The sequence below is a fragment of the Numenius arquata genome, chromosome 12, assembly GCF_964106895.1.
Source record: "Numenius arquata chromosome 12, bNumArq3.hap1.1, whole genome shotgun sequence".
Classification (NCBI taxonomy): Eukaryota; Metazoa; Chordata; class Aves; order Charadriiformes; family Scolopacidae; genus Numenius; species Numenius arquata.
Window position 1 is genome coordinate 27797572 of NC_133587.1, and position 22982 is coordinate 27820553.

At 40.2% G+C, this 22982-nt stretch overlaps 1 protein-coding gene and 1 non-coding gene across 4 annotated transcripts; one reads left to right on the top strand and one right to left on the bottom strand.

Moving 5' to 3' along the window:
- The first annotated feature begins 394 nt into the window (after positions 1-394).
- On the top strand, positions 395-16290 carry RAB18 (RAB18, member RAS oncogene family). 3 transcript variants are annotated; one of them, XM_074156865.1, is made up of 7 exons: positions 395-669; positions 3296-3351; positions 9126-9187; positions 11164-11236; positions 12718-12836; positions 12917-12983; positions 14484-16290. In XM_074156865.1, exons 1-7 carry the CDS (start codon positions 602-604, stop codon positions 14660-14662), a joined length of 624 nt encoding a protein of 207 aa, XP_074012966.1. In that variant the 5' UTR covers positions 395-601; the 3' UTR covers positions 14663-16290. The 3 variants fall into 3 exon arrangements, with proteins under 3 accessions (XP_074012966.1, XP_074012967.1, XP_074012968.1); XM_074156866.1 differs by lacking the exon at positions 12917-12983 and having other exon boundaries at positions 518-669; positions 14484-15748; XM_074156867.1 differs by lacking the exons at positions 11164-11236; positions 12718-12836 and having other exon boundaries at positions 556-669; positions 14484-16273.
- Positions 16291-20389: 4099 nt separating this feature from the next.
- TRNAN-GUU (transfer RNA asparagine (anticodon GUU)) lies at positions 20390-20463 on the bottom strand. Its single transcript has one exon. It is a non-coding gene; the product is annotated as a tRNA-Asn (tRNA).
- Positions 20464-22982: the final 2519 nt, after the last annotated feature.

Below are 22982 nucleotides of genomic sequence, written 5' to 3' on the forward strand. Positions count from 1 at the left end.
ATAGTCATTATTTTTTTTTTTGGTGGTGGGTTCCTGACCAGCTGTTCTCCACCCGGAGCAGCGGCTGCCCGCCCTGCCTCGGCACAGGGAGCTGGCTCGCTGCCATCCTGCGGCTCAAGCCCTCTCCCTTCCCCACCGATCCTGACGGCAACAGAAGCTGAAAACTCCAAGGGCAGCCTCCTCGGAGCGCTCCCCTCCCCCGAGGACGCTCCGGCCCGCGGCTCGCCCTTGACACAACTGATGGCGTCCCCTCAGGCCCGAACCCTCCACCCCCCTGTGCCCCGCCGCGCAGGCGCGCGCAGGCGGCACCCCCAGCGCGCAGGCGCGCACGCACCGCCCGCCGTACACAAACACCGGGCGGCGGCCCCCACCCCGCTGCGCATGCGCCGCCCGCAGGGGCGGGGGGTGTTTTCCTCTCGCTCCCCCCCGCACACCTGAGGCGCCCGCGGCGCATGCGCGGGGCCGCGGCCGAGGGGGCGAGTGACAAGGCGGCGGCGGGGTGCGCAGGCGCAGGCGGTGCCGCCGCAGCCTGCGCAGGGAGCGTCGGTTGGGGTCGGGTCGGGCTGGGCCGGGGCTGGGCTGGGCTGGGCGCGCTGACGGGATGGACGAGGACGTGCTGACTACCCTCAAGATCCTCATCATCGGCGAAAGTGGCGTCGGCAAGTCCAGGTGAGGGGGCGCCCGCCTCCCCCGGCCTCTCCTGCCACGACGCGGGGCACCGGGCGGGCCCGGCCCTGTCTCCCGTGGCGCCGCGTTGGACGACCCCACCTCGGCCTGGGCGCGGCCTGCCCTGAGGAGGGCTAGGCCCCGCGGGGGGGGGAGCTTCCTCGCTCCTTCTCGGTCAGCCCTCCTACAGGCGGGGGGCTGCCCCTGCTCGGGGCTGTCGGCCTCTTCCGCAGCCCTCCCCCAGCCGGCGGCCCCGCGGCGGGGAGGGGAGAGCTGGTGACCCAGTTGGAAACTGAGACGGAGCAGAGCTCTGCCGGCCTGGCCAGGGGGATCTGGGCCTCCCTGTGTCCAGCGCAGCCTTATGTCGTGTGAAGATGGATGTGCTTTTACAGCCCCATAGCACTTTGGCGTTAATCTGATCCATAATATGTACACGTAAAGTCACAAGTCACGTACTGAGTGTAAGGGGGAGGGACACAGGGGGATATAAGGTAGGCAGTGAAGTAGTTCTACCACTGATTCTTCTGCTGGCTGATTATACTCTTTCTCAAGTATTTCGAGGCTGCTTTCCTCCACTCCCCTTTACCCCCTGCCCTTTTCATGGCTTTTGTCTAAGCTACCTTTTTTGTCTTTTAGTATTTTTTTTGCTTTAACTTTTTTTGTTAGTGCCATAGTTCTTAATAAAGGAAGGGGGATATAGATGCGGGAGGGCATCTGGGAATGTACCACACTAGTCGTGTCAGATTTGATGTTTTTATGGAAGTAATCTATGTATTATACCATGAGCCTAAGTAACATATGAGTTGCTAATTAGAAGAAAACCCACCTTGTTTGTTAAAAATCTGTCAGTCACTCCTTTTGAGTTAGCTGCTGAATTGATAATGTAATACAGTAGGCCTCTGGTGACAGACATGATCTGAGCAAATTTCTTTTAGTTGAGGTCATCTGTTTTATATGTGGCCATGTGGAAGAATCTTTCCTGAAACAGGTAGTATGCACAATGCTTTTGTGTACCTACTTATGTGCTTTTTTCTTCATATTGTTGGAAGAGACTTTGTGTAGAGGAAATAAAATAGCTCTGAAATGATAACACTACAGTTATTCAGGTACAGGGTCTTAATATTGAACTATTCCTGAATTTGTGTTACTTACCTATTACTTGACCAGGTAGGGTCAGATGTTAAACTTGTATTAGCATGGTGTAGTAAGTGGTTGGAATCCTGACTTCTGAACCAAGTACTGTCTTAAACCTGGTCCCTGTGAGTGTGCTGTGCTTTGTAGAAGATGATATCTGCAGCTGGAAGGTGGGGAAAGTAGGAGTTGGCTGGGCTTAGCACTCAAGACTTGTAAACTGATGTTTTTAGTCTAGTGGCACTATGAGGGTTACATATTTTGTCTGTTTTGAGTTAAACTAGTTTTGGTTTTAACTGAAAATAGCTGCTCTTAAATAGCATCCTGATAAACCGTCTGAAGGTACCAGTAAAAACCTATGTACTATCAATTTTTTAAAAAAATTAATATTCTTTGATAAATAAAGCTGCCATTTGGTTTTGGACTTCTGGAGTAGAGAAAAAAAGGTTGGTCTATGGTTAACTTCTGAGTTTGTCACCCAGCCTTATTAAAGTGAAGGAAATTCAGTAGTCACTTTTCTGTCAATGCGGGACTGTGTCCAAATGCTAAGGAGTTGACTGCTAAATTCACATCCAAAAAGAGAAGAGGAGTGAAAAAGCATAGGGGAGAGAAGACAGAAAAATAAATAGGGCTTTGTTTTGTTTCTCTAGCCTGGAAATGAATAGAAGCTGTCAGTTACAGCAGACTGCTGTCTGCCACATGTTAATATACACTTGCCACAGATGCATAAGACCAGTGATTTAAATAACTGTATGCTGAGAATCTTTGTCTTTTGCCAAAATATTTACATATTATTTTTTATTAAGTATGGTGGTATTATGGGCACTTCTTCTAGGTACCCAACTACTATGGTGTGATGTGCTGGTAAATCTTAGTTGTATTGGTAGCAAACATACGCATCAGGATAGGGGGAAATGTTGTGTGTGTGAAAGTCCTTATATGCAAAAAGAATCAAAATCATAAAACAATGGGGAGATGATTCTACTCGTAAATTTCATTTCTGATGGGTGTAGTCAATAGTGTTCCAGCGTGTGCTCAGTTCAAGGAGTTATTTCTGGGATGAAAAGCTGACTTGGAATTTTTGTCTTAAGCTTACAGAAACACTGTATGAGGCAATATGAAACAAAAAAAATCACCTTTATACTGAATTCTGGGAGAACAAAAATAGAATAAGATAGAAGTAAAATGCTTTGAGAAGCAGACCATGTGACTGTTTAGGCAACTGATTTGACAACTTTTGTGGTACTTTGTTTTCAGGGAGACATATTTGGTAATAGATGCAGAGAAAAGGCCAGGGCTTTTCTAGCAAAGCGTGTCTACTGTATTATTTCATGTTCCCGTCTTTTTTTTTAGGAGAAAAATTATGGAAAAATGAGATGTATTTTTATTTAGCTATGTGGTCCTGCTGTTACTTTTAGACTTGTAATTTATAGGCTTCTGGCAAGCTATAGATATGCTGCAATAATAGTAACTCTTACTTTTCTTTGCTCTCTATCAGCCTTCTGCTGCGGTTCACGGATGATACGTTTGACCCGGAACTTGCAGCAACAATTGGTAAGTATGTGCTGATGCTACCTTAGAAAAATTTATACCAAGTTCAGTACAAAATTGTAGTTTGTTCAGACTTGCCTAACCGGTAGCGAAGTTCAGATGTGTCGGCTTCTCTGTAAGGAAAGAATGATGTGGACACAGTTGCAGCATGCAGTGCTTATTGGTGCAGAGCACTGACTGTACTGGCCTCTGGTTTTCCCCTTTATGTAAAAATATATCTTTGGCTAGGAAAACAGGTATAAATATCACCCACCCTTCACCATGAGTATGCAAGTCATAGGTATGGGCAGTAAAAAGCTTTAGTGGAACAACCTGCAGTTCACTGATTGCCAGCATTTAAGGCTAAAATGGAAATATAAGAGCTACTGTTATGTCTTCTACTGACTTATCTGTGTAAGATAGCTATCAAGTTGTTTGCATGATAATATTACTGTCCAGAACTTGTGTTCTCTGTAATATGATACTTGTTAGCTATCTTATGAAAACTTGTGACTCTCTTTAGTAGGGGATGTTTGCTCTTGCAACTTCTGACAATATTTGTGTGTACTGGGCTCCCTGGCTTTTCCTCTACAGGGAGGAAATAACAGTGTGTCTTTTTCTCTCCTACATAGTGATCAGTTCCTTGGCAGCTAGACTCTTGAGAAAAATGGGAGAGAGCCAAGACTCTAGAGCTGCTGGGAAAAAAGCAATGATGTGTTGTTGCGATGTTGATATACCTACCAACAGTGAAGTCAGTTGTACTGGAGGAGAGTGACCCAGAATGCAGGATATACTATGTAGATGGTTGTCAAAGGAAGCAAGATGAAACTTCTAAGAATGTGATGCAGCTCTATGCCAAATTAATAACTGAAGTAAGGAAAAGTAGAGATGACTTTTCCACATGGTGCATTTCAATTGCATTTTTTACTTTCTCTATAGGAAAAGTTCTGGCTAAGGACTTGTATCAAATTTTTGCCTTGAGTTCAGCTGTTGGTAAACAAAGCCAGCTCTAATTGGTTAAGAAGTCAATAAATTGATCTATTTTTCCTTAATGTTAATAAGATACAGGAGTACTGTTTCACGTATAGCACTGAGCAGCTGAGGGGAGGAACATGGCCTAGTTTTGTTCATTTCACTGCTTGTAAAAACTTGTGCAAGTAGCCCTACCTCAGTTCATGAGGGAGGATAGCATGGAAGGAAGCAGGCAGGACTGGAACAGACCAGGTGGTGAAGATGGCAATCCTGTATTCTAATCTAAATACTTTTGGCACTGTAGATACTTCAAATCATGTGTCTTTCTTGATATGTCAGCCATGTGGGCCAGGGAGTCAGTGCAGAAAAGCTACTTTAGCTTTTGTGAGGTTTTGGATACCAGTAGACTAGTTTGGTCTTGGTGTGGGCAGCCTTACTGGTTTTGTATGTTTTTGGTTTTTTTTTCCTTAATTGTGTGGTTTTTTTTCATTCTGCCGTTCATCCATAATACTCTTTATCAGTGTCAAAAACTGACATCAGTGCACTGTTTGAGAAACTAAGGATTTATTTCCTGAAGTAATTCTTCCTCTTTGGAATTTGTCAAAATGCACAATAGCATGTGTGGTAGCTAATGTTGGCTGTTAAATAGCAACAACTCACGGTTTACTACTGGTAGATGGTACCCTGCCAGTAGCAGGTCCTACTCTGCTCTGTTTCTGAGGCAGAAGAGGAGGAAGAGTACTCAATGTGAGCATTACTTCAAATTGAGTTCTGAAACAAATATACTAATCTGGAATGAATATGATTATTTGACAGGAAAAGGAAGTTTCTAGAGACTGAGAAAATGCTGGCCTAGGTTGCCCTAGCTGTTAGGCCCTTCTGGCTGGTGTTCATAGTAGTATTGTGCAGTAGAGCTCCTGTGACCTTAGCTGTGAAAGTCCTATAGCATGGTGTGTGGAGCACTCATGTGGGATAGCAGATTCTTTTCTTTCTTTTTTTTTTTTTTTCCCCACTTAACTGGAAGGGGAACAGAATCTTGGTTGTTCTTATTTGTTTTCTTTTATCCTTTTTTAAAAATTACGAGGTGGTAGCATTGCCATTTTTCTGGTGAATGTATTACTAAGAAGCAATGTGTCAGCTTTAAATTCAGGGCAGGATTTGTTGTTCGTGTAGGTAAAGTACTTGGAGTGAATTGTTGGAGTTAACTGTTTCCTGCTGCATGAAGATGCCGAATTCAGGTACTCGCAATATGGTGAAAAGCCAAAACGCTTTGTGAACCTCGACCTGGATTTCTTTTTGCTCTGATTAAACCCTTTTTTGTTTTGAGTTTAGAGATGGAAGAGGTTTTTAAATAGTGTTAAGGCTTTCCTGTTGAAACTACAAAGTATGATGCTTTTCCAAAATGAATGGATTGACTGAAAGCCTTGGCTGCAGCACAACTGGTACGTTGTAATGACCTGTTGAGATGTACTTTATCTTTGTATCTTGCATAAACCTTCAGCGTGCAATTGAAATGATACCCTAAACTATTGTTTTGTGTGGGTTTTCTGTTTCAGAATTTTGTAAATTCTGTGGTGTTCTCAGAAGAATAAGCTACCTTGAGCAAATATTTTAACTTCAGTTGGATTAACCATATTTTATTCAACCTAGCAGATCGCCGGTCCTCCTTGCTTTCTCTTGAGGCTAACTTGTTCACCAGGCTTTATCACATGGATCTTATCAAACTATATATACCCCAGTATTTTCTGTTGTCCCTACTGCTCATGCTTGTCGTTACTTGCTTGCTCTTTGTATGAGAGAGTCTAGATAAGTGTTTAGTGCAATTCCTATTTCATAAGTGAAGTAACGTGTTGCACAGATCTGATTTATCTTAATTTTGTAGCCTTTGTTGCACTTAGAGTCCTCCAACTCTAAGCTGTCCAACTTGTTGGTTACCTACAACACAAATAATACAATCGAGCTGATTTTACGCTCCCTGTAAATCCAGCATGGCATACTGGCCTAAATGCAAGAGCAGTGTGGAGGTGACAGAGCTATTCCTTGCAGACTGTAAGCCCGTAGTATGTTAGTGTGTAGTGCCGAGGCAGTAGGTGTCAACACAGGAGTACAGTCTAGTAGTACTGCCTTGCTTCTGTGGAAAGCAGTCAGCTTTCTGTTGTCAAGGGTAGAAACATCACTCTTGCAAGCTCAGATCTGACACCTGTCACATAAACATGTCTGTATTTCACTGAAGTATTTAGGGAACATAACTACCCTGTTTGTTCAATTTAACAAGATACTCGAGCCCTGCATTTTTTCTACTTGTCCTCTTATGGCAGATTGATAATCAAAACCAGTTACTTACAAGATTTGTTTTTGTTAACAGGCTTTTTTATGTGTTGTGCTCCTTGATGTTAGAGAATTGTATTTGCCATGCCTTGACCACTTTAAAGGGTATATTTTTGTGTGCTATTCATTCATTTTCATACTTTTATTTTTCAGTAATCAGTCTATAACACGTGGGGTTTATTCACTGTTACAATTTCTTAGTTTACTTGCATTGCTCTTGCAGAATTTAAAGCATTATCTTTTAATTTTAAGCCAGCAGCAAGGCTGACATAAAGGTGTATATGCACTTTCCATTAAATGAAAATTGCAGAACTGTGCAGACACAAGATACTGAATCTGTTTACTGAATGGGAGAAGGATACTGTGGCTTCAAAATACACCTAATACATTTATCCTAAGGAAAAAAGTTTTCCTTCATGACACTACTATGACATAATTTTGGTTTTTTTTATGTTAAGTATCTGATAGACTTAAAATATCTAAAGTTACGAGTTTTGATGTCAGACTAATGGATAAAAGAATGCACTTTGAGTTCTTGGACATTCTGGCTGAGCAATGGTGATTTTTACAGTTTAGGGAAAATAATATGCAATTAGAGTGGAAGAAGAGATTCTATTAGTCTAAAAGTTGCTGCCGAGTGCTGTAAAATTGGCAGGACAGGATGTTCTTTAGGATCAACCTGGTCTAGTGGGAGGTGTCCCTGCCCATGGCAGAGGGGTTGGAACTTGATCATTAAGGTCCCTTCTAATCCAAACCATTCTATGATCAATTTGAATCCACTTGCTAGCATAGGAGTCTTCTATGAACTAGGTAATGCTCTAAGAAGTGGTGTTTAAAATGAAGTTAATAGTGACTGTTCTTTTCTGTGAACATAACTCTAGAATAGCGTACCATCCTTATGCATGGCATGGAGCATTATACTACTGCTAAGTTAGGGACTAAGAGTTTTAGTCCCTGAAAAAATGGAGTTCTGTTCAGTTACTGCAAAAGTTAATGTACTTTGGCAAAATTTTGCTTTAGATAAAGAATATGAGCTTTTTCCAGTGAAGAATGTAGTCTGAAAATTACTCAACGCTTCAGGGAACAGTAGTGAGCTGAACTGTGAAACAGTGGAATAAAAATTGTGTGTATTTTTTTTTTTTTTTTAATAAAGCTCTTTTAAACCTCTGTTGCTGTGAAGTCATAAATCTGCTTGCAATGCGCAGTTTCTTAAGCATCCTGTATACCCTTTGTGACTTTGTAAGTTGAATGCATTTTGGCAGCTGTTTGTACTTGTTTGTAATCTGTGTGGCCTTGGGAATATAAGTGCAGCACACTTATCATGAGGCCCTACTTAAACAATTTGTGTTAGAATAGTTAAAACAGAAATTCTTATTGTAACAAGTAAAATAACTACCATTTTAAGTCAAAGTGAGGGAAGTTTGCCGTTACGCTTGAAAGTTGTTCATACAAAAGTATCAACTTTCCAAACTACTACTTCATTTCATGGCTGCTGTCTGGTGGGGAGTGAGAGTCACTCCAAAATAATTGAAACATACTTCCAGTTACTTGCTATTGGTAACCGAAGGATTAAATTACAGAAAAATGGATCATAACTGTACTCAGCCTTTCAAACTGATGTGTATTGCTGTATCCTTTAAATTTGCACAGTCAATAGCATCTTGTCCTCTTTGGCTTGAGTTTTGTGCAGCTTGTCCTTCAGCAAGTGATAGGCTGCTAGTTCCTGTGTATTTAAAAAGAAAAAAAAAAAAGGTGGTGGAGGGGAATTATCAGATGTTGAGGTAGATGACTTATCAACAGCACGTTGTCTGGTTTTTTTTGTTTTTTTTTTTTTTTTCCCTTGGTCACTGAGTGTGGTATTGGTGAGTCCTTGATGTTGCTGGAATCCCTGTAAGAGATATACTGTTTGAATCATCAGAAGCTTATTTGACATGGGTTTTAGAGGAATTACTGTCATCTAACATTATTTCTCACAGGACAGCAATCATGTAGTAGATGAGTCTCTGTCTATATCAATTTACCTCCGCATGATCACCTTGATGGGATTTGGTCAGATAGTTTGAGATAGGGAAACAGCAAATAGCTACATTACTGCAGCTTCCTTCTTTATTTTGAAAGTATGTTGTTCCTCAAGACCACAGACATACTCAAGAACACATGTACAAGTAATGAATAGGAAGTTAATCCGTTTCAATTATAAACTTGAATATTTGTCCTGGAATATGTGCTTTAATACAGGAAATGTAGTATTTGCCTTATTTCATAAAATATTTTGAGTCAATGGCTGAAAAGGCCCTCAGGCTTTTGCAAAAGCCTGTCAGCAACAAAACCTTGAGTTTTAAGCAAGGTTCATAAGTAGCTGACGAAACTTACTTTTTCTGCTCCTGTCAAAACACAGCTTGTTTTCTGGGTTTGGTTTTTTTTTCTTTGCTCTTTACTTGGTCTCTCAAAAATGTTTGCAGTGTGTTTGAAGAACTAAAATACTTTTCCTCCTCTAGGTGTGGACTTCAAGGTGAAAACTATTTCAGTTGATGGAAACAAAGCTAAACTGGCAATATGGGTAAGTCTGTCCTAAGTTCTTGATGTATTGCTTTGCTTTAGGAGTAGTGATGGCCTGTCTAATATACAGTTTGTGTAGAATCCTTTTCTATTTTATATGGAGGTGATTTGGAGGAGTGTGAGGTTAATAATGAACCATTCAGAAGGTGAAACGAGCTGTGGGACAACTGGCTTAAGGGACGATTCTGTTGCCTATGAGCTGCTTCTGCAGCACCGATTCCAGGTCTGGTTGGGATAGGAGTAGAGAAAAAGAGGAATAAAATAGTACTAAATCAATTGGACTTTAAAACAGTGAACGTGACCATTCCTAGATTATTTTTTTTAAGGAGTAATTCATTGTTTAACTTCTAAAGAGTTAGCCCTCACTAATCTGAGACTTCACTGTATGCATCATTCTTGTCTGTACTTGACAGGTTTCAAAAGGATGCACTTCTTAACCTAAAACGTTTTAGGCAAAACTTAGTAGTGTATTAATAGGTTAAGAATTACTGTTGCATGCTCAATTTATGCTCAAATGTTATCTCTCAAAAGAATTTTTAGCCTGAAAACTTCATAGCCCTCAGACAATGGCTTTTATAGGCTCAAGGTCAATGTTATTTGTAGCAGATAGAGCTGAAAGAGAGAGAGGCAGTGTTTGTCATCTTAGTTATAGTGATCAACATCTACTCTGGTTACAAGTCGAACTTCTAAACTCATGTCAAGTGAAGAAAGAAAGAGTATTTCCAAGCTTTTTTAAACTTCCTCCATTCTGCAAACTAGCCTCCACACTTGTGTGACTTGAAGCACCTTTTGAATATTCGGACTCAGTTGTGACTTCTTGCAGCAAGCAAGAATAAAACCTTGTTTCTCATATAAGCAAGATACCTGACCTTTCCTTCCTTGGGAAGTAGTAGTGGAACATGAAATGTATGATGCAATACTTCTGTTGCTTTGAGGGTGTTTCATATCTGGACTAACAAACAGGACTTATGTCTTAGTGAGACAATAGTAATCATCACTAAAATAAATGGGTTTGGCAAGGAAAAGAGCTGCAACAACCTGACAGACAAATAGACATATAGGAGGAAAACTAGACTGATAGCAGAATGATAAGTGATCATGGGTTGGAAAATATTACATAGGATTAATTCAGGGTTTATCTTCTTTCATAATAATAATAATAAATAATTCTGAGGTAAACTGTAGAAGAAAAGCTTGTAAAGGTGGATGATGATACAAAACCGGTTTGAGATGTGTGGGATTCATTGAGTGATGTGTAGAATGTTGGAAGTAGAGTTCAGTTTTCCAGGCTCTTTGGCAGTGAACCATTTTGAATCCACAGTGTTTCATGTGTTGCTTCTAATGCGGGGTAACTTGGATGAAGTTACTTAAATCTTCTATGCATAAAGTCTGCAATGAGTGTGCACTGTAATGTAATCTCTGATAAGAAAACAGCATTCTAATATTTTTTTTTGCAGAGTTGTTGACACTTTAAATTAAACTTGTAAATTAAACTTTACTTAAAAACAGGAAAACCTTTGACTTATTTCTGCTTTTCTGTCATAGCCTGTTAAATGCTTTTACCCTGGCACTGAATCAAATTTAATTGGACCAAGGTGGTTGAAGTGAGGGAGCTAGTTTTGTTGCGATGGGTTTTGATGCTTGTTACAGTATCTTAGTACTGCAGCTGTGCTTCTTTCATGCCGGTTGCAGCCGTTCTAGCTGTAGAGCAAATGCTTCTGTAGAAATGGCTATTTTATTGCTATGTAGTCCAGTTATTTAGTACACCTAACAGTTTAAAGGTGTTTCCCAGGACAGACTTTGTAAAATCTCAAAGTTAGTGTGCAGTAAAACAGCAGGGGAGGGTATAAACTCAGTTAATCTGGTAGTTGAATGTACTTTGAATCTTATTTTGTATGTGCATTAGAAGCAGAATAGCTGAGAACTAGACTAGATTCTGCTCAAATTAATAATGGAACTTTCTGAATGGCTTTTTAGGATACTGCAGGCCAGGAGCGGTTCAGAACATTAACGCCCAGTTACTATAGAGGTGCACAAGGTGTTATCCTAGGTAAGTATAGCTTTGTACACTATTTTGAATAAGTTTGTGGTTTTCTCATGCATTGGAGTTATACAAACTCATATAACCTGTCTATAATGTCTAATTAATATTAAAAATCATTGTGTTTGTCTTGAACAACTTGTATATTAAAGGATCTTGAGTTTGATGCCTGACCTCTTTCTCATGTAGTGAGTCACACTGACCTGAGAACCATGGATTTTTACATGACATAAAAAGCTAATGCTATTTGAAAGGATATCTTGGAGCTGTCCCTGTACTGCCAGGAATTTGCCTTTTACTTACTGCTTTTGTTTTATGTCTGTCCTTCCTGAGGTCAGAGTCAAAAACAAATATTTTTTTTTCTCTTCTCCTCAGTGTATCCTTTCTGTTTCAGTATGTATACAGCTTTCTCTTTTTCTTCTGCTGTTCCTTTTTCCTAATGAAATTAATATAAACACTGTGGAGTCTGGCTGGGATGTTTTGCTATTTGTGTCCCCATACTGATGGGATGTTACACAGTCAGAATCACTTAGAAAAGACTAGCTGGGAGCATAAAAAGCATCAATCTGTGTGAGAAAAACGCAGGCCAAACTCCGTAATTGCAACTTCACAGTGAAGTCTCTTTTGCTTTTCTTTTGTATATTGAAACCTGTTAACTAGGCACTGAGCTCTGAAGTTCTGCTTCTGCACTGCTACAAGTGAGGAGCTAACTTAAGTAAGGGCAGGGAAGTACGTTTAATTTTTTTTGATGTCTGACTTGAGAGATTCTTAGTAAGTTATTGTGTCCAGTTAAGTTATTTAACTTGAAATAACCTTTGTCATGAGACTTCCTGGTAGGTTTTGTTTTGTATGTTCTGTTTCCCAAGTCTGAGATGCATTATCTTCCTGGTATAGGAAGATGCTGTCAAGGCATGTCTTGTCAAGTCACTTAATTGCTGGCACCAAACCTGCACTCAGTGTTGAAAGCTGTAAAAGTAAACAAGCACTGTTTGGAAGCTGGAAAGTTCTGCTGTTGAGATTTGTGCGCTCACTTTATTTAATAATCTTCTCTTGACTATTTCTTTGTTAAAGTGCTTCCTAAAAATAAGTTCATTCATGCAAGCCAAGCTATAGATTTGATTGAAACCAACTGTTTATGCCTGTCTGCACATGGAAAGTGAGAATGAAGGCGAAAAATACTTTCATAGCTTGAAATGGTAGCTGTTAGATAGTTGCTGGGTAGTGGATTTTAGGTTTAACATAGAGTCTGCTTTTTGTCTGCCCTTCTTGCTCCTAGCGTGGCTTATTACTTATGTCCCACGCAAATGCTAAATAGTTTGAAACTGGTGGATATTCAGCTTTTTTGCAATTGTTGTCTTTGTAATAAGTAAATAGAATCCTTGGGGCTCCTTCAGTTTTTTAATTCAAAAAGCCATAATTTTTGCTCCTCTGTAACTTAACTGTATTTCTTGGAAAACTGTTGTGGAAATAATATTGCTAATATTTTTCAGTTTATGATGTCACGAGAAGAGATACTTTTATCAAGCTGGATAACTGGTTAAATGAACTGGAAACGTACTGCACGAGGAATGACATAGTGAAAATGCTAGTTGGAAACAAGATTGATAAGGTAAACTGAATTCAACTGCAGTAAGTAATCTGTTGGTGTGATTTGTTAATAATGCATATTAATGCTATGTCTTATTATAGGAAAACCGTGAAGTTGACAGAAATGAAGGTCTCAAATTTGCAAGAAAACATTCCATGTTGTTCATAGGTATGTTATAGATATTTGCAGAGCTCTTACTTGATTTTCGTTAGATAATGAAAAGTACCACTTCCGTAGGAATGATCGTCTCTTTACATACAGTGCAATTAATGATATTCCTCAGCTGCAGTAGACACAGGGATAATAGGTATTCCTATTTTCTTTAAATTGCCCCCGAATATGTCCAGATATGTGCACTAACTGTGGACGAGTATACTGAAATGCGTAATGATTAAGGGTAGGATACAGACTGTAGTCTGACAGAACTTGTTTTAGGTTTGGGGTTTTGTCTGATTTCTTTTCTCAGCCTACTTGCTAAATTAATAACAGAAGCAAAATGAAAGAGGGAAAACTGGTACTAGTGGACAGCTTTCAGTACAGCAAAAGACCTGGTACTTGACAGAAGTCTGTATTAGAACTGGGATGTAAAAAGAGGTGGGAATATAATTAACTTATAAATGGTGGGTGGGATTGAATAATGACATAATCATGACTGGAACAAATGCGTTGGTCTCATCGTGCTGCAAAAAGAGATGGTTCTTGTAGGCAAAGCCTTGTAATGATAAATTAAAGTAGGTGATGAAGTAATTCTTTATGCATAAGTTTATTACATGTTTCATTTAGAGATCAGCAGGGATTACTTTATAGGATAACTCCAGTAGCAAAGCAGTGCATTGACCTATCCTGTACTTGGAGTTATGTTCCTCATCTCTTGACTGGTGACATATCTTTGTCTAGTAACTTGCTGTTTCTTTTTGGCTACATTGTCAGATGTGGAAATAGAAGTTCAAGGTTAAGGCACAAGCTGTTAAGTGCAGGAGCATGAAAAGAAACATGAAAATTAAACTACAACTAAGTATACGTATCTCCATGCTACATAAATATGTGCATGGCTGTGTAGAAGAGTGGGGCGAGCCCTAGTGGGACTGTACAGTTTTGGATGGTATGTGTTGCGCTCGTAATATACCCTGTGAGCAAATTTCTGGGGCTTAGCCAAGGTAAGGCTCCTCAGTGAAATTACCTGGAATTCTCCTAACTGCAGAAGAAATTACATCCCTTATTGCTTTTCATCAGATGAGTTCTATCATGGAGGCTGACCGAGAATCCTGCAGTATAGATTCTTGCTTTTTACAATACGGTGGTACTGCAGTTCTGACTGATGTACAGAACTGAAATACAGAACAGCAACCAGGTTTATTGGACACCTTAACTTAGTTGAACTGTCCTTTCTTCTTACTGAAGTGCTTTCCGCAGAAAAATAAAGCTAAGCTCTAGCTATCTCCATATATTTTAGTGATGTTCAGCTTGGTAGCTTTTCTAGTAAGAGTCTTTTGAGGTGCTGCCTTATGTGGTGTCAGAAATCTGCATACCTGCTAATTTTAGCACTGCTACACTGTTATTGTGGAAGTTGTAAGTCTAGGTTGTAGGCTGGGATTTAATGAAAAGAGAATTACTAAACAAGTTATTGGAAGCTATGCTAACACTTGACTTCTTGTGTCCCTTCTCCAGAGGCAAGTGCAAAAACATGTGATGGTGTACAGTGTGCCTTTGAAGAACTTGTTGAAAAAATCATTCAGACTCCTGGACTGTGGGAGAGTGAGAGCCAAAACAGAGGTGTAAAGTTATCAAACAAGGAAGAAGGATATGGAGGAGGAGGAGCGTGTGGTGGATATTGCTCTATGTTATAAACTTTGGGAAGCTTATTCTTTGCATATTTAAACAGATAGTGACATCTTTCTGTACATAAATTCGTTAAATGCTATTTTTAGGGACCTTGCAGTTTGCACATATTTGTTTTGTATCATGGCAGTGAACACTTGTAGGAAAAATGTTCTGCAGCTTTCCCAGTTTGAAAATGTTATGGTAAGCATGCCCAATTTGCAATCTTCAGGTTTTTATAAGTAGCATAAATAATGTGCAAGAACAAATGCACTAAAAAATTTTACAACTGTATACATTTATCATGTAACTATTTTAAGCAAATCCATCTAACAGAAACACATTACTGCATTGTCTGCTCTTTGTCTTATTTTTAAATACTCTTGAAATTATAGAACTATATAGTGTGCACAGATCTTGAAAACAGTGTGAGCTGTAAATGTTACATTTCATCTCCTCTAGTAAATGCTTTTTTATGGTATTAAAACCAGCAAGATTATACAGTTCTTTGACAAATCTGCTAAATTTTTGTCTTTCAGCAGAGCTGTCTAAAATACAAATTGGCACAGGCCATAGCTAGCATCAGTACCTTCTTGAAGAGATGCTTTGAAACCTTCCTTTGCTAAGCTGGGGGACACCCTTTTTTCTTTTTAATCATCACTTCAGTTGATGGCTTAACTGGAGTTTTAATCCTGTGATATTTATATACTAAATTTGTGGTACTCTTGCACTCTAGGTTTTTATGATGTGGTCTACTCTAGACTTGCTGTAGAAAGTCTTCATTTTTGGCAAGGGGTCTGAATGACATCTTTGTTCTTTCATTGTGAATCAGTTTGCCACACTTCAGTACAGATGTCTAATTTTCCTAAATGTTTGTAATATAACTTTATCTCAAACTGTAGCTCACTGTGGCTGTGAAGATCTCTATCACGTCTGCTTTGTGTGGCTACTTGTTCAGAAATAAAACTTCCTGTCACAGACACTAAATGGGAAGCCATAGGGCCTCTTGATTTCTGTATGGAAAAAGACTATTGCAATGAGTATTCACTTGAATTTACTGTATCAAAGCCAATGGTTTGTTTCAGAAGACTTGTATAGACTAATAAATTTTTTTTCCACAGTATTCAACTTTTCTAACCTCTTCCTATTGTAGAATTGTATATTTCCTAGCACATACAGTTTAAACAAGGTCACTTCTTACAGACAAATTATTTCTGATTTCTGAAGGACAAAACAAGGATGCTGTTGTGGGTTGGTTTTTTTTTTTTTAATAATCACTATAGTACAATCCGTAAATGAACTATTGAGCAGTTTCTTGTAAATAAAGTGAATGACAGCCTTTTATTACTGCAAGGTTTTGTGTAAATGTCAGCATACATGATCTGTATTTTGCAGCAGGTCTTGGCTGCTTCTGTTACAATACACTTTATTCTTCATGCAGAAACTTTGTTTTCTATTCTGTTTTACACTTGCTAGAAAATGATACCAACATTTGAAGACTTACCCATGCTAGTTGTTTTTACAAAATATTGTATCTATAGTATTGTTAATGTAGTAGGATAATTTAAATATGTAAATGTAATATTAAATATACATACATATTGTATTAAAATACTAGATTTGTATAACTTTCTCATGCAGAATATATGGGCTGAGCAAATCTTGTTTGGTAGCATTGAGATCAAAGGATTTCTGGTTTTGGTAGGCTAGTGGTAGAGGAAACTTGGAGGAGCATTGAAACTCTGAATACCTTAATTATTTTAGTGTTATTTCAGTAATATTGTGCAAGTATCATAATGCTGGCAGGTGCCTGTATAGGTGTTTCTATGCCTATTTTCTTTGTAGTCTGGGTGCATCCCTATGTTGAGAAGAGACTTAATTTTCAGTTTCTCACAAAAGGTCCTTTTATCACAGGACCTGGATTCATCTTTCATTCTGCCTTTGCCGGATTTGACAGCTCTTGTCAAAGGAAGGAGCTGCAGGGTACTCTGAATAGCGGGTATTGTTCTGCAAAAGAATGAAGTCATTTGCTCCCTCTTTCCCTCCCAAATTTTTTTGGGGGTTGGAGAAGTATTCTGAAACAGCATATTTAGTGAAGCTGAGACAGCTTTTTTTTTTTTTTTTTTTCCCAAAGCAGATGTTTTCTAATTGACTTGCAACTAGCTTTTCTGTCGTCTTCATCTTTAAAGCATGTTCAGTTATGACCCTGAGGAATTGCTTTCCCAAGAGTCTCACCTCCTTTCTTCATTGCTCTGTCAAGAAGCTGTGTACTGGAGGGGTGGGTCCCTGTGCTTCCAGTATTTGTTAGAACAAATTTAGTGTCAATTACTCCCATTCTGCTACATTTCTTTTAAATCCTTCCTCTTTTCTCTCCTTTTCTTTTTTTTTTTTGGGGGGGGGGGGGCAAAGCAGAAGGGAAGCTGTCATCTTTAAAATAAGACTGTCCCCCTACTTTCAAGGTTGTTTTTCCTCTTTGCAGGTCAGAATTGTATCACCATTATCTTTAAGTGCACTTTCACTGTTGTAGCTGTCATGCAAGCATATCTGAAACTACCACAAGCTGTACCATAACCTCTGCTTACTGCTGATTTACGCCGATGTCTCTGTGAAATCTTGAGGATTGCGGTTGGAGAAGTGTGCACAAGAGATCCTTCAGCTTTCAGTAGGAAGCTGAGGGATACTGGGGTTAGCTGTTTGTTCTTCATCAAGTAATGAGAATGTGTCCATTTCCATGGCAGATAGTTATAAGGAAATACCAAACCAGAATGAGATAACTGAGAAATCTTACATGATAACAAATGACAGTTAAAACTGAAGTTGTTTCCAGTGCATTTACTCTCTAGTCAATATTAAAAATACTGACTGGCAGTTAAGTACTGGCAGAGGTTTTCTGTAGCCTTTACAGTAGCCTGGAAGAATATGGCACAGCAGTTGGATCTTCTTGAACTTACACTAGAGAGTACTACTAAGTGTTGTTATGGTTTTGTTTTGGATTGTTTCTTCCACTGTTCTAAAAAAGGAGGTGGGACAGGTTTGTGGTTGGATATTTCAAAATGCCTTTTTTTTTTTTTTTTAATTTTTTTTATTGCTAGTGGGGCTTTTATCCAAACTACAGCATCACTTTTCCTGTTCTCCTACTGGACTAATGAGATCAACATCTGGCTCAAAGTAAGTCTTAACAAAATGGAAACGTGAGTTCAGTAAGTCCCCAAACAATACTGATGATTGTCTCATCAGCCTTGGCAGAACTTCAGGAAACGGTGGTCTTGCTGCCATCACATACCGCAGTGGGAACCACTCTGTCCGCTTCATTTTTTTTTTTAGTCGCTTTGTTTGCCAGTAACCTGAAGGATATATAGTGAACTACAAGAATCCTTCTAATCATGCCCCATAGTTTAGTGTTCTGTGTTTTGCGGCTGAACTAGATGCGTTTGTTTTTTTTTTTTTCAAACACTTGCCAAACGTGGGCAGCCTCTGTTATGATCAGCACAAGTTACTGCTGTTTAGCTGCTGGAGGATGGATAGAAATGTTGGAGGTGCTGCATCCAGCCCGTATTTGCTTCTTGCTCAAAGCTCCTCTAGTAGTTTTCAGTGTCGTGCTGCCCTTCAGGAAGGTGTCAAGAAGCAACATTAGTTGAGCAGGGCTTTTTCATGTTGCCAGACAAATAACTGTTTGGTTTTCAGAACTCGTTGAGCTTTCAAGGGCAAAATACAAGGTGTTTTTCCTGGTCACTTTCCAACAGCGTTAGCTTTTGGGAAAAATAGAAGAAGCTGTCCATTAAAACTGTTTCAAGTTTTGTAAGGTTTCCACATACCTTGCTCTTGAGTACCTGTGGCACCTTAATTAAAAATTGATGAAGGGTTATACAGGCAAAGAACTGTACTACTGCATCCTTACATTCTGTGGCTGATTTTTATGCAAGAGTAAGAAGTTTTCTCCTTGTACCTGAGTAACATCTGTTGGAGTTAAAATGTCATGGTGATTAACTACTGAGGATTTTTTTTTTCTCATGCTACTAGTTGTTGTAGCATCTATGCACATTTTAACTACAATGATAGCAAAATTCCTAGTGAAGTTCTACAACTCTTGGGCTCTAGTTCTTTATTTTAGAAGCTCCAAAAAACCAGAAGGAGGCTTAAAATAAAAAGTATCAAATCATGATTGGAAGGAAACTTTTTCTAGTGTTTTCTATGTGTGATCATCTCTGGATGTACTTGGTTCTGGGACAAGTCTTCTGGTTGAATCCTTTTGACAGGAGCGATTGGTTCCCAGTTCTTGATGCTTGTCAGGCTGGACTTTCTGATCTGAGGAGTGTGGCTCTCAAGATGTTAATGACAGCATAAATCTTGTTCTTTAACATAGCTCCATCTGGAGCTACTTCATGATTAAGGATTAGGAGCAAAGCTCTAAATTGGGGTTCAGGGAAGAGCAGTAGTAGCTGCCCTAACTATGAAAGCAGTTTAGTAGAATATAATACATTTAATGTATAATACATTATATACATAATAATATAATTATAATAAATATTGTATAATATGCCATATAGTAACAGACTGTTTACATATAGTAAACAGACTATGTCATAATTAATAAACACATTTTGTTATAATTAATATACTTTAAATATCTAAGGCAATATAGAAATGTATATATTTAAGTTGGTTAGAGATTATGTATAATCATTGAACTTCAGCTTCAAACATAATGAATTACTTTAATTCAGGGTATGTATGACAAAGATACAAAGCGTGTGGACAGGTGTTATCCAGAAGAACAGAAGAAAGGATGCCTATGGAAGTAATAGTTGGGCTTTATATACTGGTAATGCCTGAGTTTGGTATGAAGTCAAAGCTGAAGTTATAGATTAATTGGGTACTCAGGGTGCCGGAGGTCAGAAATCACATCTGCCGAGATGTGATTTGACTTGGTTTTTTCTCCTGAACAGTGTTATGAGTCACAGAATGGTTGAGGTTGGAAGGGGCCTCTGGAGGTCGTGTGCTGCAACCTCAGTGCTCAAGCCAGGACACTAGAGCTGGTTGCCCAGGACTATGTCCAGACAGCTTTTGAATGTCTTCAGGGAAGGAGACTCCACAACCTCCTTGGGAAACCTGTTCCAGTGCTTACTCACCCGTACAGTAAAAAAAAAAAAAGTGTTTCCTGGTGTTCAGCTGGAACCTCCTGTGTGTCAGTCTGTGCCCATTGCCTCTGGTCCTTTCGCTGGGCACCACTGAAAAGAGCCTGGCTCTGTCCTCTTTGCACTCTCCCTTCAGGTGTTTCTATACATTAATAAGATCCTCCCTCAGTTTCCTTTTCTCCAGGCTGAACAGCTCCAGCCTTTCCTCAATAGGAGGGATGCTCCTGTCACTTAATCATCTTCATGGCCCTTCATTGGACTCTTGAGTATGTCTATGTCTCTCTTGTATGGGGGAGCCCAGAACTAGACTCCAGTGTGGTCTCACTAGTGCTGAGGAGGGTGCAAAGATCACCTCCCTGGACCTGCTGGCAGCGCTCCTCCTACTGCAGCCCAGGAGACTGTTGGCTGCCTTTGCTACAAGGGCACCTTGCTGGCTCATGTTCGCTTGGTGTGCACCCGCACCCCCAGGTCCTCTTCTGCTAAGCTGCTTTCTAGTGGGGTGACCCCTAGCATCTACTGGTGCCTGGTGGGGGGTGGGGGTGTGTTCATCTACTGGGGCAGGACTTGACCCTTCCTCTTGTTGGCCTTCATGAGGTTCCTGTCAGCCTTTAAAAGGGAGCTCGTCCCTGGGTGGGCTCGAACCACCAACCTTTCGGTTAACAGCCGAACGCGCTCACCGATTGCGCCACAGAGACTGATGTGTGCTATTTTTATTCAGAAGAACTGAATTTCTAATCGCGTTTGAGAACTGCTGATGGTGGTGGCTGTGTGTTGGACAGTGCAGACCGGCACTGCTGGCACGTTGCTGACACAAACCTCATGTGTTATTGTGTCCCAGTATTGCAAGAGATGGGGAGGAAGAAATGCTGTAACCTCCTGGGGGGTGTGAAAGATGAGATGCTTTTGATTTGAAGTAGTTGTTCCTCACCACTTATCTCCCTCAGTAGAGGCGGGCTTGGGGTCATGTCATGCTGGGCCATCTGCTAGTACTTCACAGGTGGGTTAAGGGCACTGTTTCTCTAGCCAAAGCTACAGAAAGACCTTGCAGTACCCATGGGGTTTTTGTGCCCACGGGCATGGCTGTAAGAAGTCCAAAAACCTGTATGGCTGTGAATGTTAATGCAATTAAAGCTAAACATGGGTAAACTTCAGAACATGGATTGAGAGCCATCTGAGATGCTGACTGCAGAGTTCTCGTTGTGTCTGGGAGCTGGGGGTTGGAGATGATGCCCCTCTAGGGCAGGTCTTAATCAACAGTAAAGACTTCATGGTGAAACTTGTGTTTTTATTTTTTTGGAGTTTCACAGGTGGACTACCTCAGAGGAACCACTGATAGCTTCAATTCATAGTGGATGTCCTTCACTGTCCTTCAGAAGCCAGGAAGAGATGGAACCTTTCACTCCATATGCCCCTTGTGTATCGATCAAAGAGTATGAAATTCTGAGTGATGTGACAGGAGCCGAGTTCTGTTCAGATGGTGAATCTGTGCCTGGTTATGTCTGGTTTCCTGACAGAAGGAAACTGTCTTTTGATATCTTAGCCTTTTTTTGTTGTTTGTTTTGTTGAATTAGCAGATCTAGTTGGAAGAGACAAGTGTTAAGGCACAGAGGTCCTTTTTCAGGTCTGTGAAATGACTGCAATAATGCTATTATCACAGCATAGTGCTGTTTCTTGGTGTGAACCAGAAGACGTAACGAATACCCTTTTGTGTCAGGTCTGAATGCCTGTGCCTCCCTCTGCCTATGTAGCAATCCAGGTAGAAAGATGGTGAATGAGTGAGGGTGTGAAAAGCATCGATGGACTGTTAGTGTGGCACAGATGTGGGACATCAGGCTGAAGCAACACAGAGCTCAATAGTTGAATGTACTCCTCCAGAACTGAGGCTGCTCCCTGGGTCTTGTCTGGTTTGGTGCCACAGGGAGTGTATTTGGGAATGGACCTGCTCTGGCTGTGAGGTTTGACTGTCTGATCTTGCTCCAGGGGCAGGAGCACCTTCCTACTACACTGTTTCTTTCTCCTAGGGTTGCATGCTAGGTAGCAAATGGAATCAAGGAAACTTCTGTCGCTTCACAGGCAAACGTGATGAAATATGATGGGGCAGGCTTACAGATTTCTGTGGACTGAGCCAGCAGGTGAGTTTAACGGTGGGAATATCCTGCCTACTTCTGTTCTTCCTTTAGACAGTAAGAAAAAGCCATCTTTTGGTCTTGTAATTTCCTTTTGCCTAGAGAGGAGAGGCAAACTGTGAGGCTGGAGCAATCAAAAAGAAGTGCAGTGAAGTTTGCCCTGTAAGTTGCAGACGGCACTGATACCTGAAGGCCTGCAGTGATACGCTTCCTTTCTCTTGTGCTCCTCAAAATACGATTAGCAGTCTTCTGAGCTTAGTGGAAATTATTTGCTGTGTATTTCACAGTAGTAATCAGAAGCAATAAAAGCCTTGAAATGTATTTGCCATGCCCTCCAGAGAAGTCAAAATTATTTGACAGTATACAGATTGGAACATATTATCGTACTAGCTTGAAGTCTGAATGCATCCTTTGTTTGCAGACCTAGGCTGGGAAAATGGAGCAGGAAAGGACTTTAAGACACCACGGTAGTCTTTCTCTCTGCCCTAAGAAAGGATCAAGTACACTCAAGCCATTCATGTATTTAAAATATTCTTACAAGAAACCAACAATGAAGATTTTATTGCCTCCACAGACAAACTCTTCCACTGTTTTTGGAACCTTAATAATTGAAAACTTGTCCTTCTGTTTAACCTTTATTTCCTTTACTGTAATGAGAGCATTTTCCCTTAGCCAGGGCTTCTGCTGAAACCTGTGTTTGCCAGGTGATGCCTACGTGCCTAATGGAACCAAGCTGAAGATTGTTTCATTTATGACATGTGAAATACAGAAGCAGTTGCATTTCCTGCTGGACAGGAAAGCTGCTTGTTGTAAAGTGATGCCTTTTCTTTTTTTGTAATACAATACAGAACTAATAATGTAATCTCTCTCTGAGCCTGTACCTCTTTTTTTTTTTTTTTTTTTTTTTTTTAATGCATCAGTGTCTGTGGAAATGAACTATATCCAAAAGCTTAAACCTAGTAATAGCCTTAGCCCTCAGTGTGGCTCAGAGGAGAGCAGCTTAACTGCTGTGTGTCTCTCATTTTTATATACAGGAAAACACCTCTAAGGCTTTTTTTCTTTGTTCACTGAAACCTGTTTGGTTTAAT

Coding starts and splice junctions, on each gene's coding strand:
- RAB18 (XM_074156865.1), top strand. CDS start 602: ATGGACGAGGACGTGCTGACTACCCTCAAGATCCTCATCATCGGCGAA. Junction 670..3,295: donor AGTGGCGTCGGCAAGTCCAG/GTGAGGGGGCGC, acceptor GCTCTCTATCAG/CCTTCTGCTGCGGTTCACGG. Junction 9,188..11,163: donor AAGCTAAACTGGCAATATGG/GTAAGTCTGTCC, acceptor ATGGCTTTTTAG/GATACTGCAGGCCAGGAGCG.